Source organism: Hippopotamus amphibius, chromosome 14 (genome assembly GCF_030028045.1).
Source record: "Hippopotamus amphibius kiboko isolate mHipAmp2 chromosome 14, mHipAmp2.hap2, whole genome shotgun sequence".
In the NCBI taxonomy this organism is placed as follows: Eukaryota; Metazoa; Chordata; class Mammalia; order Artiodactyla; family Hippopotamidae; genus Hippopotamus; species Hippopotamus amphibius.
Window position 1 is genome coordinate 79,381,488 of NC_080199.1, and position 15,965 is coordinate 79,397,452.

Here is a 15,965-nt window from a genome sequence, read left to right on the forward strand (position 1 = left end):
AAAAAACCCCCCACCAAACCAAACCTATGTTTCCAAGGAAAAATTATAATGTACTCAACTAATCACTTCTGGTGAAGAATAAGTGGGAACAATTTTGAAGGCTGTGACATCATAGGTGTTAAAGGCATACCCTAAAAGTATAAGGGATGTCATATTTGTGAAATGCTCTTGATTCCAGGAACATTCCGAGCAGATTCTTAGACCATAAATAAATATTTCTCGTTTGTGTCTTGTGAGAAATTATTGGAAGTTTCTTCTCTTCTACTTCAGGATCCCAAAAGCATGTGGCTAGGCTGGAACACTACTTCCCCTTTCCCCCACCCGCGGGAGAGCGCTGCTGTTGAATAATAAAACGAGAAACAACAAGTCAGGCATTGGAGGGGAGGTTAAACCAGTGGGTAAATTCTAGTGTCTTCCAACAGTGAGATTCTACAACCCTGCCCTAAAACTCGTGGCTCCGTGATTTGAGATGTAACTTCAAAATGCTAAGCTAATTCGAAAGGAAGCATACTCATCCTCACATGAAATAAGATACTTTTCCCTCTTCCTCTTTCTTGAAGAGCACCTAGATGTGAAGCTCTTGTGTAACTGCACAAATCAAATGTCTGGGAACACAGGGCCCAATCTGAACCATCACAAGCCGGAAACATGTAATGCCACAGAACATTCATTCGTCTACACCCTTGCAGCTACATCATCGACCTGCGGCGGTTACCATCTACAGCAGGTAGGGACACTGTGTAATCCTGCTGCAGATCGCGATCCAGATCTCCCGTGACTCACGACGGCGTTACGGCCCAATAAACCCGCGGCGAGCGGAAAGCGCGCTGAGCACACCGAGGCCCCAACCGTCGCGGCGGAGCCTCGCCCGCCTTACACGTGGTGTGGGCGCTCCCCGCCGGCCCGCGCCCGCCAGAGTCCCCGGCACAGAGCCCGGCCGGTGCTGAAGCGCGGAGCGTCTCCGGCCAGAGCCGCGCCCGGCCCTCCCGCGGGGAGCCCGCAGGGCGGGAAGGGCGTCGGCGGCGGCCGACCGCACAGCGCGGCCCCGGGAGAGGCGCGCGCGGGAGGCCCACAGCCGGCGGCTCGGCGGCCGCGCCCCCCGCCTCCGCAAGGCGGCACAAAGCGCCTCCCGTCTGTCGGGCGGCGACGCCGAGCACGAGAAGCCCGTTCTCACACGGAGCTGCTAACGCGGTTCTGTGGCAGCGACGTAAAAACAAACGGGAAAGCCACACCGTCAGGCTGAGGACGCGGGGAAGGAGCGCGGCGCGGGCGCCCGGACGCGGGCAGGGCGGCCTCCGAGGCCCCTCCCGGGCCCTCCCTCCCGGCTCCGCGCCGAGCCGCGCCTCGGCGGCGTCCCCACGCGGCCCGGCCGCCCGCCGAGGGGGCTCCGGCTCCGGCCTCGCCTCGTCCCGGGCCCGCGGCGCGGGGGCGGGGGGCGCAGCCCCGGGAGGGAGGCGGCCGCCGAGGACACGCTGGGGCCGGACAGGCGGCGGGCGGGCGCGCAGCGGCCTCGCGCGGCGGAGCTCCCCGGCGCCGCCGCCGCCGCCCGCCCGCGGCCCTGACCCCGCGGCCCCGACCCCGCGCCCCCGCGGCGACGTCGGCGGCGGCGACGGCGCCGCGCGATTGGCCGGCCGGGCGCCCGCTCCCAGAAGGCAGCGCATGGCGCGTCATTGAAGAGAGACCATGATGGCGGCGGCGCTGGGGCCCCCAGAAGTGATCGCTCAGCTGGAGAACGCGGCCAAAGTTCTGATGGTGAGCGGCCGCGCCCCCCCGCCCCGCGGCCGCGGCCTCCGGCGGCCCGGCGCGCTCGGCCCTGGCGCCCGCGGGCTGGCGGCCGGCCGGGGCCCCCCGGGAGCCCGGCGCTGGAGGCGGCGGCGTGGCGCAGGACTCGCCCCCGGCCGGCCGCGGGGTGCGGGCCGCAGGGAAGCGGCTGCCGCGCCACGGCCGTCCCGCGCGGGGCCGGCGGCCGGAGCGCGCCGCTGGGGGGGTGGGTGCTGGCGGAGTGCCGGCCCGGCCCGGCCCGGCCCGGTCCGCCCGGGCGCCGGGAGCAGCCCTCCGTCCCCTCGCGCCTCCGGGGCCCCGAGCGCGTCCTCCGGCCTGCGGGCGCGTCTGGGCGGCCGCCGCGGCCGCACGTGGAAGGAGCCGCGGGAGGGAGGGAGGGAGGGGAATCCTCGGGGCCAAGGTCACCGGGGCAAGACTTCGTCTGGAACCGAGCTCCACGCGCGTCCCCGTGGAGGGGAGTCGGGGCTGCGGTTCCCGTTGACTTCTTCCCTCCACCGAGAGCGGCTTAGCGAGCAGGTTACTCCTCTGCCCAGGGAGGAGGTGAGGCCGGGTCACAGGGTGAGGCGTCCACGCAGCGCGTGCAAATGAGGACAGACCCTATTTAGTTACTCAGTAAACGTTGCGTTTGCTGGCTCAGTTTTGTGTTTGTAAATCGTGATTTTCGCCTTGGTAGATTTCTTTGGAAGTTAGAGGCCTATTTGATTCCTTGAATTGACGCAGCCTTTCTGAGGATTGAATGCAGCCAGCTTCGTTACCTTTTTGCACCTTTTCCCCCCTTCTGGTTCGGTGTTTGGGTTCTGTGTTCAAGCATCACATTTTAAAACATTTGAACGAATTTTAGCATCGTTGGTAGTTCCTCTTATCAAGTTTCATTTTCACACACGACACCAGATAGCTCACGAACTTTAGCTCGTGAAACTAAGACGTCTAATTAAAAGCGGGATGTACTTGCTGCATTATGAGCGGAGTTAGGCTGGTCGTTTTGTCACAAAAACTGACTCAGAGAACGTTTTCAGACTCTTGCAAGTTAAGTCCAGAAAAAACTAGCTACTATTCCCCCTTATTACAAAGTTCTTAAAGTCTCTGACTTACAGCGTTTTCTGAAATATGTGAACAATTTCCAGGAGCTAGAAGCCCCATTTTCATTAGACTTTGGAAGGAGTATGTGACCCCCAAAACACTGCTTTAGTTTGTATGTCGATAAGATAATATGTGTCTTTCATCATTGGCCCGAGTATTAATTAGTATTTGTTCTTGCAGGAACCACTGCTCTTCTCTGGCAAACCTAGTTTCATCACCTGTAAGGGAGTAGCTGAGAAGAGTCGGAATAAGTACTGTTAGCTGAGTGCACATTACACGCTAGATGCTGTGCTTGATGCTTTACCTACTTTGTTAATCCTGGCAACCGCTTTACAAGGTTGAGAGAGACCTTAAGTGGCCCCGGTTACATAATTACTCAGTGGCTTAATTAGGTCTAGAACTCGGATCTGTCTGGCTCTAAAGCTGAGTGTCTTTCCACTCTATGTTGCCACCTCTCATATGTGTTGTATAGGTATCCATTTACGTACTTTTAGATCTTTCCAGAAGGGAAGGGTATTGAAAAAAATGTTATTATAAATGGGAAATTAAAAATGAGAAATTCTTGGGAATTCCCTGGTGGTCCAGTAGTTAGGACTTCTTGCTTCCACTGCAGGGCGCACAGGTTTGGTCCCTGGTCGAGGAACTAGGATCCCACAAGCCACTCAGCACGGCTGGGGGAAAGAAAAGGAAATTCCTTTTTGGAAATAATTCACTTACTGCTTAAAACTGTGTACTCAAAATGTGGAAGAGTAGCAGTTACTGCATGATATCTCATCCCATTGTATTATAACTGGTAATAACAGCTCACATTTTATTGAGTGTTTACTCTGTGTGAGGCATTATGCCAAGCACTTTACATATATTACCTTATTTAATCATCAGTAACTACCAGGTAGTTATTACTTTCGTTTTCATTTTATGGACTAAGGAACTGAAACATGTAGATGCTAGGGAATTTACCCAGATTTTCAAGGAGAGTAGTGGAGTGGAGGCTCCAACTCAGGTTCATCTGTTCCAGCCTGTGTTTTTTAGCCTGTGGGGTAGTGAGAGTAGAAAGCAGGTGGATTAATTCATTTGAGGATAGTTGAGATTGTCAAATCTCCTTCAATTACTTAGCATTAGAAGGTTAAAGAAAGAAAAAAAAACAATAGGTGATGTGAGCATTTATCTGTCTGAGGGTCAGATGGGTATCCATCTGAGGAAATCTTTTTTTTTTTTTTTGGCCATGCCATGCAGCTGGTGAGATCCTAGTTCCCCCACCAGGGGTCGAACCCAGGCTCCCTGCAGTGGAAGCCCGGAATCTTAACCACTAGACCGCCAGGGAGTTCCCTGAGGAAATCTTGTTTGTAGCAAATTGCTATGTATTTTAGCTGTTAATATGTTTTGAGATTCAAAGTAATTAGTCACGTCTTTCACAGTTAATTTTGTTTAATTTCCGTTTGGTAGTCCATATATTTCTTTTATGAAAATCAGCTTGGAGTTTCAGTGTGTAGAACAATCTCAGGACATCTTTTAGTGCAGAGGTCTTAGGGAGTTTGCAGTGGGTATCAGAAGGAAATAGTAAGTACATTTTTGGGTGCAAACTTACATTTTTGGTAATAGGTTTTATACCTTTTATCAGTGTCTCTCAGGAAATAGAGACCCTGAAAAAAATCTAGTCTGTTTTCCCTTTCATTCTACAGATGGGGAAACTGAGGTTCAGAGAGGTAGAAGTGACTTGCCAAAGCTGGGTCACAGAACAGATAATGATGAGAGTGGTCCAGAACCCGGGTCACCAGACTCCCGTTTCAGAACCCAGAATTCTTACTCAACCGTACTACTTCTCAGTGTTATAAATGTTGCACTTTATTGCTTGATGGGAAATTTCTTTTTTTTAATTGAGATATAATATACATTTATTGAGATATAACATACATCATAAAAAGATTATCGCAAGTTTGGTGAATCTCATATAGATACAAAATTAAAGAAATGGAAAAATTTTTTCTTTGTGATGAGAACTGTTCGCACTTACTCCCTTAACAACTTTCATATATAACATAGAGCAGTGTTACTTATGTTTATCATGTTGTGTATTATGTCACTAGTACTTATTTATCTTATAACTGGGAGTGCGTACCTTTGACCAACTTGATGGGAAATTTCAAAGTCTGTTTTTGGATATTGCGGTTGCTTCATTGTGAATACCTGTATTGTTTCCTCTTTAGGCTATTGCAGAAACTGCCAGGAAAGTAGTGTATTAGACCTGTAGAGGAAAAAAGATGTTTATTGGTTTTATAGGTATAGGTCTCAACAGAAAGCGTGATTTCCCCCCCAAAAGAAGTAATAGGGAGTATTTTCTGTAGATGCTTGTGAATACTGCTTAGTCTTCTGATTCAAAACAGTGAGGTTACTGGCTGGAAAATAAATTTGAAGGTCAAGAAACTAGAATGAGGAGGGGCTCTTGTAAATCAGTAAACAGTGTGCACCTGATGCTCTCTGTTCTGAAAACACTGTGCAAATGGAACGCTGTTTAAATACGTCTTGAAGTTTTCTTTTCCAAAGAGATTCCGGTTGTTGGCTTTTTCTTAAGATGCCTAACCATGCATTTTTGAGAGGGTATTAAATACATAGAGAGTAACTAAAGTGGACCACACTTCTGTGCTGACATTCTCAGCGGTGAGAGTCTGACTGTATGAGCTTAGCAGGTTACAGTTATAGGCTGAAAATCTGGTGTTGCTGATACATTTTATGTCATTTACAAATGGTGACAGTAGTTCTGGAACATGTTAAAGTATATCAGCAATACACAGTGTACAGAGTAAAAAGTGTCCGCTCCTATTCCTTTCGCCACTCTCAGTCCCTTTCCCTAAGCAATCCTCATTGTTTGAATATACTATCACCTTATTTCCTATGCTTTTGCAATATACATTATGTAGTGCTTTGTGTATGAATGATGCACTACAAATATTATCCTTGGTTAAAAAAGAATCTTAGCGATGCCTTTCTGAATGGTAAGAAATTCAAGCTCTGCAGAAAGGTGTGTGGGGAAAGAAAAGGCTCTTTAAGGTCCCCTGTCCTGTCTTCGGAGGTCACTGTTTTCTGGGTATCCGTCTTGAAGATCTCTGAGCATGTAAGAGCACACATACGTCCTTTTTTTAAATGTATTTTTTACGTGAGGGAGCTGGTGTGGTCCATATCCCCCTGTACTTTTCTTTATTCGCTTCATTGTGGGTGAATTTTAAAGAAGTTTTTTCCATTTTCTTTTTTATGTGAGTAGATATAAAATATAGGAAGTGTTAGGATTTTAGAGACACCATAAAGAAGAAACCTAGCATTCTTCTGGTATTAATATTGTATTTGTTGAACCGTAAATCCAAAGAGTGATTTATTTATTAATTGTCTTAAATTTCCTTGGTTTTGGCCCCCTGGCTCCCTTGGATAAGGGGTTGTCCTTAATGAGTGTGTGCAGTGGTAATATAAAATAATGCAGGGCACATATGCTAATTGATACTTTATAGAAAAGTAATCTCATATATTTGTTCTTTTTTCTATTCTTTTTATTCATTTTTCTTTAATGTTAAAGAAAATCCCAGATATATCAACTCTCTCTTGCATACTTCAGTATACATCTTACAAAATTTGGATTTTTTGTTCTACATGGCTGCAGCATAATGCCACTATCTTACCTAATAGAATTATCAATAAGTACATTCTAGGTATCATTTAGTATCATTCCATCATCAGATTTCTGTGATTGTATCAAAAGCGTGTATTTGCTTTAAAGCTGGAATGGATTTTAGTAAATATAATTGCAGTGTTAATAAGAGGGGTTCATGAATGGTTTTCATGGTTTTTACTGTGGAATTCGGTTAACATTTTAAAAGCACCTGCAAAAATGTAGCGCTGTAGAAGAATTCTTACCATCTTGTTTGATTCTTAAATCAGCCCCTTGAAGTAGATGGGAAAAGAGTTATTCTTAAACTTTATGAATGAGAAAATCTGAGATTCAGAGCTGGGAACTGGTTTGCCTGTGGTCACATGGCTGGTTTGGCTCTGGAATTCAGGCTCTGGCCGTTCCCTCATTCTGCCGCGTTTCTTCAGTGCGTGTGTGCTTGGCACGGTGCTGTCGACTCTGAGGAGATGGGAGAAGGAGACCTTGTTCTCCAGGAGACCATAAGTCTAATGGGGAAGAAAGGCAAGACTATTCGCAGTTATTGGGTGGTGTTATAGTAGGAGTATGTACTGCTGCTCCGTGAGAGTATAGGGAGGGACATCTGAGGCTGAGATGGGACCTAGAGAGGGCTTCTAGGAACCCACGTGATCCTGAAGCTGAGACATGAAGGATGGAATGGAGTTTTCCAGCTGGATAGGGGTGTCCCAGGTAGAGGGATATGTGTGTGTGAAGGGATGAGAGAGCCAAATGCAGTGCGTTTGGGGAATAGTTGAGCATTTATTTAGTTTCCTGAGCCCCTGCTCTGTGTAAGGTATAATGCTCTGTGTATGTGTGTGTGTCCATGTGATCAATCGTGCACATCATGAAATTAGTAATTTTGGTTATAGCATTTACTTTTCTTATCAAAAAGATGCATTATATCATGTAAGCATTTTTGTTTCAACCTTGTCTCTTCATCTGTGCTGTGGCAGTAGATATTAGAAAACTGGCACTAACAGTTCTTTTTCTCAAAAAGCTAGGTAATGGGAAATTTTTATTTAAAACTCAGTTTAATTAAATTTGTATTTTGCAGTTGGACTTGTATCAAACTCAGCTAACTGGAACCTAGCCAGTGATCCAAATAGGAAAAGTGAAAGACCTTTGAAATCATCCATGGATACCTAAGAGGCAGTTGATAAAATTTAACAGCATTTTATGATTAAAAATTCAATAAACTAGGAATTGATAAAAATGCAATAAAAAATAATTCTTTGAAACCACCAGTAAAAGCTGATAGTCTTAAGAGTAAAATAGGGAGTTCTAATAAAACTGTTATTCAGTACCTTTTGGAGGGGAGGGACTGGCTAATACAGTAAGATAAGAAAAAGGAATAAGGGCCTTCCCTCATGGTCCAGTGGCTAAGACTGTGCTCCTAATGCGGGGGGTCCTGGCTCAGTCTCTGGTCAGGGAACTAGATCCCGCATGCCACAACTAAAGATCTGGTGTGCTGCAACAAAGGCCCCTCGTGCTGCATGTCGCAATGAAGACCTGGCGCAGCCAAATAAATAAATAAATATTAAAAAGAAAAAAGAATAAGTGTAAATATTGGCAAGGAAAGTAAAAAGATCATAATTTGCAGGTGATATTCAGAAAAAAGAAATCCAAGGAAATTAACTAAAAAATTATTACTAGAACCAGTAGTTGTTTGGTAAGGTAGCCAGATATGAGGCCAGTTTGGAAATTTCCTTTATAAAACCAACACTGGTCAGCTTAAAAATGGAAAAAAGATCTCATTCTATTAACAATAAAAGCTGTAGGAATAAACTATAGGACCCTATTTAATAAGAAATATGCAGCATCTTTGTGATGTAGGCTAGACAGCTTATATGAAGAATGTAAAAGAAGCTCCGACTTATGCAGAGGCTGTGTTCCTCAACCAGAGAGTTCACCTGGTGAAGGTGGCAGTTCTCCCTCCTTAGTCTGTGTACTGAATGTAGTATCATCAAAATTCCTCTTCCCTCCTCACAGTCTTTTGAGGTGGGAGAAAAGCTTACTAATTACTTAGAAAACATATCTGGAAGAATATTGTATGACAATAACAAAGTTAAGAAAAAGAAGAATGGAGGGTTTGGGGGACTTTGCACCAGTTATTAAAATGTATTCAGAAGCTATAGTAATTGCAGTGTTGTGGTGCTAGCCTGGAAAAAGAATAGAAAGTTGAATAGAATAGGGCAGAAACAAAACTGTGATTGAAATATTTCAGGTTGTGAATGTATGGGGAGAGGGACAGTGTTTGTGGAAGTGTCACAAACTGCAAGATTTGGGTAGGTAGTTTGGCAGTATGTTATGAAAGCCTTAAAAACCTGCATATCCTTTCACCCCCAGCTATTTTACTTCTGCCCATTTATTCAGCCTCCCAAAATACTTGCACATGTGGGAAAAACACTTACTGAAGTATCTGTATACCTTGCTGTAGCAAAGAACTGAAATAGTGTGACTGTCTAGTTGGAAGAAATTGTGGAAATAAACTGTGATATTCTCTATAGTGGAATATTATGGAACATTCAAGAAATGTGAGTCTAATACGTGATTTGTTTTCTAATTTTTTGGCTGTGCCGTGTGGCATGTGGGATCTCGGTTCTCCAACTAGGGATCAAACTCGTGCCACTTGCGGAGTCTTAACCACTGGACCTCCAGGGAAGTCCCAAATTCAAGTTTTGCTTTTTGGAACTTTCTGAAAACTTTTTCACCAATGTTTTCAATCTGTAGTTGGTTGAATTGGCAGATGTGGAACCTGTGGATACAGAAGAGTAGTTATTTACAAGTATCTATTGCAGCAGATTTACAGCTGATGATTCTTGCAGAACATTTTTTCTAAAAAGACTTTAACTCTTCATATAAATCAGTTTCATGTGAGTTTGAATTTAATTTTAGGTGTAAATTTATCAATATTTTAATGTTCCTGTGACAGTTCTTGTTACTCGTAGAAATTATACAAGAAACTAAAAGTAGCTTAATGATTTGTATGTAATTAAAAATGCCCATTTATGCATTCTGCACTTGTGTCTTCAGCTGTAGGAAAAAAGTCTTCCTTATTAATAAATGGTTCACCCAGAGCTTTATGTTAACATAGCATTCTTTTCCATTGAAGGTGAAAATCTCTGAATTTAATTTCTGTTTCTTAGCCTGTAGATATTTGCTTTGCTGTAGCAGTTTCGAAAATTAGAGATTCTTTGAAGAATCAAACTCTGAAGAAATGCATTATTGCGGTGTCCATGTGTCCATTTTTTTGTTTACCAAGTTCCTGTCATAGTGCTTAGGCTGGAGAGTTAATATTTGTGCAGGTGCCTTGCGGACAGCTCTGGGGACGGACAGGCAAGCTGGCCCCCCCACGGGTCCTGGTGCTGCTGCCAGTTTGGGCCCAGCCTCCCCCCCCCCGCCCCCGTGCCCTCAGCCACCGTGGCCCGGTGTCCCAGGCAGCCCTGAGGCACATGCGTGTGTGTCTGGCCACCCGCCGGTCCTCACTGTTCCCACGTGTGCTCCACTGTCCCATTGGGCTTTGCTTACAAAACACAGGTTCACAGGTAAAATGATTCAGAATCTCAGGAGGGCGAGCACAGTGTATTGCATTAAGCATGGGCCCTGTGGAGAGCGGGGCCCCATCCTGCTGCCCTGGTCACACAGTGGGGAAGCTGGCCTTGGGCTGCACACACTGGGCCTTGGTGCATCACGCTGGATCTGCTCCCTCCTTCCTGAACTGTATGTGCAGGGGTTCCCTTGGCTTGGAACACCCTTCTTCCTCTTTTGCCTAGTTGACATTTAATTTTTCAGATCTCGGTGTAGTTGTGTACTTTGACAAGAAACGTCTGATCACTCTGAACTAGATTAAATTCTCTTCTCATAGCACCGTTTGCTTTAGTGGCATTGATGACATCCACGCTTAGGTGCTGCTTATTTGATTATAGGACTGACTCCTCTGCAGGATGATAAACTCCCAGGGGGCGCGGGTTCTGTTTGGTGTTGCTTGCCGGTGACGCCCTGTCGTGTCTGAAGCTCCTTGCCTGGCGCATGGTGGACATTTGATCATAATTGGTGGGTGGAAGGATGCTGTCTCAGTTTTATTACTGCTTCTCTTTGTGAGGCTTTCCATACGTTGTTATCTTTCCAGCTTCTGAGGACCCTTCTCCCCTTGCTTTCTCTCTCCATCAGCCACACCAGCTCCCTCTCCGTCCTTCCCTCTCCCGTCCTCTGTCCTTCACAGAGCCTTCCTTTCGTGCACTCTTCCTTCTGCCTGAAGTGCTCTTCCTCACGCGCACCAAGCCTTCAGGTCTCCCCAAAGTCGCTTTCTCAGCAAAGCCTTCCTCAGCTTCCCAGAAAGGTGAGATTCACTTGTGCTACACTTAGATTACAGCTGCCCCGTGTGGAGTTTTACCTCCATTGCTGTGGTTGATTGGTGAATGTCCGTCTCCCTAGCTGGATGCTGGTGTGTGTTAGTTTAGGGACTTTGTTTGCACATGTAGTTGTTCGGTAACATCTGCTGAATGAAAGAAATGAGTAAGTGGGGAAGGGAGGTGAGCCTAGGGAAATAGGCAGGGGCTGGGTTCTCTGAGGTCTTCTTTGCCACGATAATTAGCTTGGACTCACCCTGTGGTATGACAGGTCACTTCTGTGGTTTCGCTGTGGGACTGACAGCGTGTGAAAATCTGATCTAAGGGAAGCGAGACGTGAGGTGGAAGACCAGTTAGGAGGCTGTTGACGTTGCTCTGCAAAGAGATGATGGGACTCTGAACAAAGCTAGGGTGGGAGAGAATATATTAACATTGTTTAAAAAAATTTTTAATGCCAAGGTGACTCTTATGGTAAAACAGAGTGAATATATGTTTGGGGGAGGCTGGGGAGTACCCCAAAACAGCTTATATAAGCTAAAAATCTCTCAGTTTTTATCTTAAAATGTTAAGAGGTACTTCTCTGGTGGCCAGCAGTTAAGAGTCAGCTCCCAGTGCAGGCAGCCCGGGTTCGATCCCTGGTCCAGGAAGTAGATCCCGCGTGTGTGCTGCAGCTAAGAGCCTGCATGCCACAATTAAAAGATCCTGCATGCTGCAACTAGCGATCCCGCATGCTGCAACTAAGACCTGGCACAGCCAAATAAATAAAACGAATATTTTAAAAAAGTGAATAGAAATTGTATTCTAGTCCATAATATGTCCATGTTTTAATATAAAATTATTTGACCCCAATCTTGCTGGTCTGTCTATATGTTGTGTTTTTGTGGCAGGGATTAGAGAACTGATTAGAAGACAGCAGTAGTATGGTAGTGACCTGATCAGATGAGGTGTTGGAAAAACCACCCCATTCCTTGCCCGGCCCCCACGTGATGCAGCACTGACAGTTGGGAGCTGAGAAGCAGCGCATAGAGGGTCTGGAGCCTGACTGTGGGATTCCTCGTGACTGCGTCCTGTGACTAGCTGTGTGACGTTTGGCAAGTCACTTACCCTCTACGTGTCTGTTTCTTCATCTCTCAAATAGGAAAATAATTATTTCCAGGGAGTTAACCTGTAGATTAAATGATTCTATATACATTTAAAAGGAAAGTGTTTAGAACGGTGCCTGGTACATAGTAGGTGCTCTATACGTGAGCAGTTACGTTGTATATTACTCTATCAAATAACATTGCAGCAAATCATATGAACCTAGGTACCTTTATAGGAAGCACTCAATAAATATTTGTTGAAATAATTAAATTTCTTCAAGAGTAGTGTCTTCTGTATCTGCACTCTCCAATGTGGTAGCCAGTAGACATGGTGGGTATTGAGCCCTTGAAATGTGGCTTGTGCGAAAGAGGAACTGAATTTTTTACTTTAATTCGTTTAAATAGTCACGTGGGGTAGCAGCTGCCGTACTGGGCAGTGCAGGTCTGGAGTGTGACCGTGTGGCTTTGCGTCGTCTCCTGCGCTATGAGTACTGATTCCAGGGTTCAGGTGCTTCTCATGGGTCCCAGCACTGCTTCTGGTGGTTACGTTCTCACCCTCAAAATGCAGTACTGTTTCTAGACATCAGATGTATCCTTAGTACGTTTTAGCTTATTTTGATTCTTTTTCTTGCTTTAGAATCATCAAAACACAGTATTTTTGAAAACATTGAGGGCACATAATGATGAACAGAAGATGGGCATATTTTTTGCTTCGTAATTGTGAATCATTTTTAGTTTTAGATTTATAGGCACCAGTTGGAAAGATTGACAGTGACTTTGTTTTATCATTGTATACTCACCTACCTTTACCATTTGTCCTTTTAGGAACTGTATCAAACAGATTTTTTCACAGACATCGTAAGAGTTAAAAATACTGTCACATATCCTTTTAGCAAAACAAGTTGGTTCAGGTTTTTGTCACAGAATATTGGGTAATAAAGTAATTCTTGTGTAACCACTGACTGGATGAGAGGACCCTATTTCCTATTCGTCCGTGGAAGTGCATTGCTTGTTCACCGGTTCTTGAGCCTGAGAAGATGCACCTGGGCAGGATTTCTAGCTGTGGGCGCTGTGGAGTTTCAGGCTGGGTGGTGCGCGGCAGGCGGTTGAGCCCCTGCCCTTTATACGCTGGTTGCCAGTAGACGTCCCTGTTGCGGCAGCCAAACATGTCTCCAGACCTGGATGTCCCCTGGGACAGAGCTGCCTCAGCTGAGAACCACTGATCTAGAATATCCTCATCTCAGGACTCAGGGTCTGAGGCTACACTTATATGATCAGTTTTATCATCGTTAATGGAGTGTGTCCATTGGAACTTTCTGTAGTGATGAGGATGTTCTGAACCAGCACTTGAAATGTGGCTAGTGCCGCCAAGGAACTGAATTTTTAGTTTAATTTAATTAAAAAAAATTTATTTATTAATTGGCTGCACTTTGTTGCTGCACACAGGCTTTCTCTAGTTGCGGCGAGTGGGGGCTACTCTTCATTGTGGTGTGCAGGCTCCTAGTTGCGGTGGCTTCTCTTGTTGCTGAGCACTGGCTGTAGGCCAGTCTTGGTCTTCAGTAGTTGCAGCACACAGGCTCAATAGTTGTGGCGCACAGGCTCAATAGTTGTGGCGCACGGGCTTAGTTGCTCTGTGGCATGGGGGCCCTCCTGGAGCAGGGATCGAACCTGTGTCCCCTGCATTGGCAGGCGGATTCTTAACCACTGTGCCACCTAGGAAGTCCAGTTTAATTAATTTTAACAAACATGGCTAGTGGCTGCTGTCTTGGACAGTGCAGGTTTTAGTGTGCTGCTGTATGTCTTTTTGCATTCATCTTCTGATTTATCTCTTAATTGTGAAATGCCATTCTTTATCAACTTTTAAAATTAATTAATATTTATTGGTTGCATTGGGTCTTTGTTACTGCATGTGGGCTTTCTCTAGTTGTGGCGAGCAGGGGCTACTCTTCGTTACGGTGTGCAGGCTTCTCATTGTGGTGGCTTCTCTTGTTGCAGAGTATGGGCTCTAGGTGCACGGGCTTCAGTAATTGTGGTACACTGGCTCAGTAGTTGTGGCGCACAGGCTTAGTTGCTCCGTGGCATGTGGGATCTTCCCAGACCAGGGATCAAACCTGTGTCCCCTGTGTTGGCCACTGCGCCACCAGGGAAGTCCCTCAGTTTTTTTCTCTGTCATTATGGGTAGAAAATGAAAAACTCTTACCCAGATTTCATTTATACCTTCTTGAAAGATCATGTTATACTCTGAGCAGTGTAGTGAAAAAATTGAGGATAAAGTAATAGTGCTGATTGATTTTTATTTTGTTACTGTATTACTTTCCCAGGTGATTTTGTCATTTCTTAGTTTTTAATTTTATAATAGTTTTTTCGTAGCATAATTTGGAATAATTGATGAGTCTGATGAAATAATCCTTAGAATGGTGAAATAGCAAAATGTTTGAAAATATAGAAAAGAATATGATCACTAAGATCTTCTTATGTACCTTAGAAAAGGGCCTCGTGGACCCATAACTTCACATTAGAATGAGTTTTATTCTGATTTTTATAAGTAAAATTTGTCTTTATTCTTTGGAAGACCTCAAAGAAAAACTAGGAATCACAAAATATCGAGCATTGCAGTTAGTTGAAAGTGCTTTAAAAGAAAAAAAAAGTATCTCAAAAATTGGATCCCTGGACCCTGGACTGACAGTTCCTGACGATTTGGGGGATGTCTTTATTGTCTTAACATTATTGATGTTTGCTGTAATATTTTGTAAATTCTGTTTTTCAGGTTAAGGAAGTCTCTTTCCATTCCTTCTTTGCTAAAAGTTTAGTCATGGATCTTAATTTTTTAAACATGTTTCTTCTGCATTTTTAAAATGATAATGTAAGCTTTCTCCTTTAATATGTTAATGTGGTACAAGATATTGATTTTTTTCCCCTTTATTTTTGGCCATGCTGTGTGACTTGTGGGATGTTAGTTGGCTTGCGGAATCTTAGTTTGTGGGATTGAAGCTGGGCCCTGGGCAGTGAAAGTGCGGGGTCCTAACCACTGGACCTCCAGGGAATTCCCTGATTTTTCTAATGATAGCCCAGTTTTGCATTGTTGGGATAGACTAACTTGGTCACAGTGTATATTATTTTTTTTTTTAAAAATTCCATTGTTGCATTTGGCATGTGAACTGTCTTAAGGCTTTTTTCATCTCTGTTCATGAGTAAGATTAACCTATAAGTTTTTTGCACTGTCCTCATCTGATTTTGGTATTGGCATATTTCTGATGATATGCTAGTCTCCTAAAATGGGCTGAAGAGTGTTCCCTCTTTTGCATTCTCTTGAAATTTGGGTAGGATTGGAATCATTTATTCCCTGCTGATTGGTAAAATCATTGATAAAATCAACTGGGTCAGTGGCTTTAAAAGAAAAACTATTTTAAACTGATGATTCAATTTATTTAATAGGTGCAGGACTATTCAGGTTTTCTATTTCTTCCTAAGTCAGTCTTTTTATGCTTTTCTAGGGATTTGTCCACGTCACATACATTTTTATGTCTATTACTGTAAAGTTTTCCTTTCAGTATCTGTGTATTATGAGGCATCCATAGCATCTCTTTTAATCTCACCTGCTTGTAGATTTGTGTCCTTCCCTCCACTTCCCTCCCTTGCCTAATTTTACCAGAGTTTTATCAGTTTTGTTAGTCAATCCGAAGAAGTAATTCCTGGCTTTTTTATTTCTCTCTTTTGTACGTGTAATTTCTGTTTCATCATTTTCTACTCTTTATTATTTACTTCATTCTGTTTTCCTTGGGTAGATTCTGCTATTTTTCTAAGTTCTTAGGTTGGATGCTTAGCTCATTTGTTTTAACCTTTTAAAATTTAATGTAATCATCTAAGGCTGTGCATTTTCCTCTGTTTGTATACCACAGGTTTTTAAAGGAATATCTGTTTTATTTTATTTTTTATTTAGTTTCGGCTGCATTGGGTCTTCGTTGCTGTGTATGGGCTTTCTCTAGTTGCAGCGAGCGG

At 44.4% G+C, this 15,965-nt stretch overlaps 1 protein-coding gene across 3 annotated transcripts in view; it reads left to right on the plus strand.

Annotated features, from left to right (window-relative positions):
* The first annotated feature begins 1,616 nt into the window (after nt 1-1,616).
* The window catches only part of XPO4 (exportin 4), a 106,824-nt gene continuing 92,475 nt past the window's right edge, over nt 1,617-15,965 (plus strand). The window contains exon 1 of one of the 3 annotated variants that reach the window (XM_057706959.1): nt 1,617-1,752. In XM_057706959.1, coding sequence (XP_057562942.1) covers nt 1,684-1,752 — 69 coding nt within the window. In that variant the 5' untranslated portion in view covers nt 1,617-1,683. The remainder of the gene's footprint in view (nt 1,753-15,965) is intronic. The other 2 variants (XM_057706962.1, XM_057706961.1) reach the window with 2 other exon arrangements.